Source organism: Camellia sinensis, chromosome 1, assembly GCF_055761805.1.
Source record: "Camellia sinensis isolate YWXY chromosome 1, ASM5576180v1, whole genome shotgun sequence".
Taxonomy (NCBI): domain Eukaryota; kingdom Viridiplantae; phylum Streptophyta; class Magnoliopsida; order Ericales; family Theaceae; genus Camellia; species Camellia sinensis.
Window position 1 is genome coordinate 41,405,437 of NC_138961.1, and position 3,083 is coordinate 41,408,519.

The window sequence follows — 3,083 nt, forward strand, 5'->3', positions numbered from 1 at the left end:
CTGTATTTTGATGATTTTGGTTCTTACTTTACTCCAATGAATATTACAATGCTTCGTTGTTACAATGTCAAAGTTATGGACAGTGCTTGGTTGTTACAATGTCAATGTTATGGACAATGCTTGCTTGTTACAATCTCAAATTTGCTTCAATGAAACATTCAGTCTTTTTTAGCCATATCGTTACCAGACCTAGCTTTTCATATCAGTCTTATTATCCAAATTTCATTCAAAATATTGATTCTAATTTGAGTATTTGTGTTGAATTTAAAGGTTAATAACAGGTTTGGAGTCACTATATACTAATAAATTTATTTTTTATAGTGTTTTGTTTACCCTGATAAATTTATCACTGTTTTAACAAATTTATCATTGTGAACGCTGATAAATTTACCATTGTTCAAACAAAAAAATCAGCGACTCTCTCCCTTATTCTTTTTCCCCAATTCAAGTAAACAAAACACTATAAAAAATAATAAAAAAATTACCTAATTGAAAATTAAAACACAAGCACTATTACATTGTCCAAATTGAAAATTAAAATACTGTTACAATTTGTAGATATTCCCAACTTTGAGAATGAATGTAAGAACATGTCATCCTTGTTGATTTCTGAATAATCAAAACCATTTGATACTTTAGTTAAACAACTCAAACATCCAAAGCTAGTTTCTGAGTGACCACAAAACAGTATGCAGACTGAGAACTTGTTGCTAAACCATATAAACATGGTAGTTGATCTAAACAAATTTTCTTTTTAAAGCAATTAACACAACAGATATGCAATTATGTATTCTAGAGATTTGATCTACACCTATGTATTGTGGAAATTTTTCCTGGGAAAACTAGATAACTCCGGACAATGATAAATTTATGACTGTAGAAAAGAACATTTGCCTGGATATGACAGTGATAAATTTATCAACCACTGACATAAATGTAATAAACCATCAACTCTTCCCACCCAATAAATGATAAATTTATCATTCTTCAAAATAACAAAATTCAAGAACCACATTAATGGTAAATTTATCATTCTTACAAAAAAATAATCCATCAACTTGTCCAAACCAACCAGTGATAAATTTATCACTTTATAAAACACCAAAAACAGTAACTACATTTAACCTAAATCAAATAATATAAATCTGTGAAACTTAATCCTGTAAAAATATCTGCAAAAAATATAATTTATGATCAACAAATTCCTCAATCATTCAATGCGAGTACCAAAATGATACATCTTTCAAAAAATATTCAATCATTCAATGCAAGTAACACCTCTCAACTCTCAAACAAAGTAATTCAATTAAAATCAATACAACTAAAGTAAAGCTTCTTTACATGTCTTCCAATTATGAGTTCCCATCTTTCCACACCTACTGCATCTAATTCTCTTGATTTCTCCCTTGGAAGGTATTCTCTCCGTTCTTGGACGTCCAGCCAGTCTCTCACCAAGTGGAGGTAAAACAACGTCATCATCAACAACTACATTTGGCTTCCGCATACTAGGAACTAGATAGATAGAATGTGAATAAGAATCACAATAACTACTAACACGGTAGTAATCATCAAGAAAGCAATTCAGATTCTTCCCACTCCTCTTTATAGCACAAAAACCATGTTTGCAAGGAAAAGAATCAATTTCTCACAATCGACAAGAACAATAACGTTTCCCAATATCAACCATAACTGAATGATCCAATTGGATTTCATAAATGTCATCACTATATTTCTTAACTATCCATGCTTTTGTATCATTAAAAGCTTCTTCCAACTTTTCTCCACAAAAGGACAAACAATATGATTCCACTTATTCCCAACTTCTCTCATTCTTGAAAATTGCTCTATTAGTTTCACCTGTATAGCATCAACAGGACTAGTTGAAAACAAATGGCGTTCATCCCTAATCCATGAATTAAAAGATTCTGTAGCATTTGTGCACATTTCACCATACCTCTTGTCTTGAAAATAAGCGTTACACCAACACTTATTAGGCAAATCCTCAAGTAACTTCTCAACACTACGACCACAACGACCCTTAAATTCTTCAAATAGCTCATTAAACAACTCAATACTAGGAGCATATGCACATCTACTAAAAAGAGTAAGCAAATACTCTTTAGATTCACGACTCTTCACTGACAAATAGGTCTTCAAGTTTGTCTTCAAATGCATTAGATAAAAAAAAATGAGAAGAAAACGGAAAGACCTCAGCTAAAGCTTTCAGCAAACGTCCATGTCGATTAGTAACAAACGCAATATCCCTCTCCAGTGTCAAAATACCTAATAACTTTGACAAAAACCAATGCCAACTGTCATAACTTTCACTATCAACAATAGCAAAACATAACGGATATAAACCTACAAAAATATATATATATACACATTATCAATAACAAATAAAAAAATTACAAAAAGAAAATCAAAACACAAAGTTTATAACATATAGCACCAGCCATAGATAAATTTATCACTGTATAAATATAAAAAATTAACAAAAGTATACATCATAAATTTATCACTAATGGATTGACCATACTCAATAATCAGCACTCTCCAGTAACAAAAATGATAGAATTATCACTGTTTCAATAATAATAACAAATAGGCACAAAATATACCTTGGTTACCATCTTTTGCAGTAACAGCCAATAAACAACCTTTGTGTCTTCCTTTCAAGAAAGTTCCATCAAGCATCAACACAGGCCTACAATACTTGAAACCATGAATACATGCCTCAAAAGCGAAAAACAAGCATTTGAAATGTCTTCCTTTACTATCAATATCAAATTCCATATCAAAAACACTCCCCGGATTGCAAGCATTAGCGGCATCAACATACCAACGAAGATCATCAAATGATCATGAATAGCCACCAAAAACAAGACCCCTTGCTTTTTCAACACCCATCCAAGCTCGCCGATAAGAAACTTCTGTTTCGTAATAGTCCTTGAAATCACAAACCACCTCACTAATTGATGTCAAAGCCTTATTACGAATACCACTTGAAATTACCCCACCAATCATACTTGAAGTCATCCTAGCATGTTTAATTGTACGAAAAGAAGATCCACAAGTATGAA

The 3,083-nt window shown here is 31.7% G+C and overlaps 1 protein-coding gene across 1 annotated transcript; it reads right to left on the bottom strand.

The window, feature by feature from the left end:
* Positions 1-1,321: 1,321 nt before the first annotated feature.
* On the bottom strand, positions 1,322-2,796 carry LOC145792615 (uncharacterized). Its single transcript, XM_082873661.1, has 5 exons — positions 2,622-2,796; positions 2,210-2,361; positions 1,858-2,163; positions 1,685-1,774; positions 1,322-1,600 (listed from the first exon to the last, which is right to left on the bottom strand). Exons 1-5 carry the CDS (start codon positions 2,794-2,796, stop codon positions 1,322-1,324), a joined length of 1,002 nt encoding a protein of 333 aa, XP_082729787.1.
* Positions 2,797-3,083: the final 287 nt, after the last annotated feature.

Bases quoted from the DNA above. Each gene is read 5' to 3' on its own strand.
- LOC145792615 (XM_082873661.1), bottom strand. From the start codon at position 2,796: ATGGAATTTGATATTGATAGTAAAGGAAGACATTTCAAATGCTTGTTT. The intron at 1,775-1,857 runs GTGAAACTAATA...TGTGGAGAAAAG, and splicing joins GTCCTGTTGATGCTATACAG to TTGGAAGAAGCTTTTAATGA. The intron at 1,601-1,684 runs GTTGATATTGGG...TGTGCTATAAAG, and splicing joins AATTGGATCATTCAGTTATG to AGGAGTGGGAAGAATCTGAA.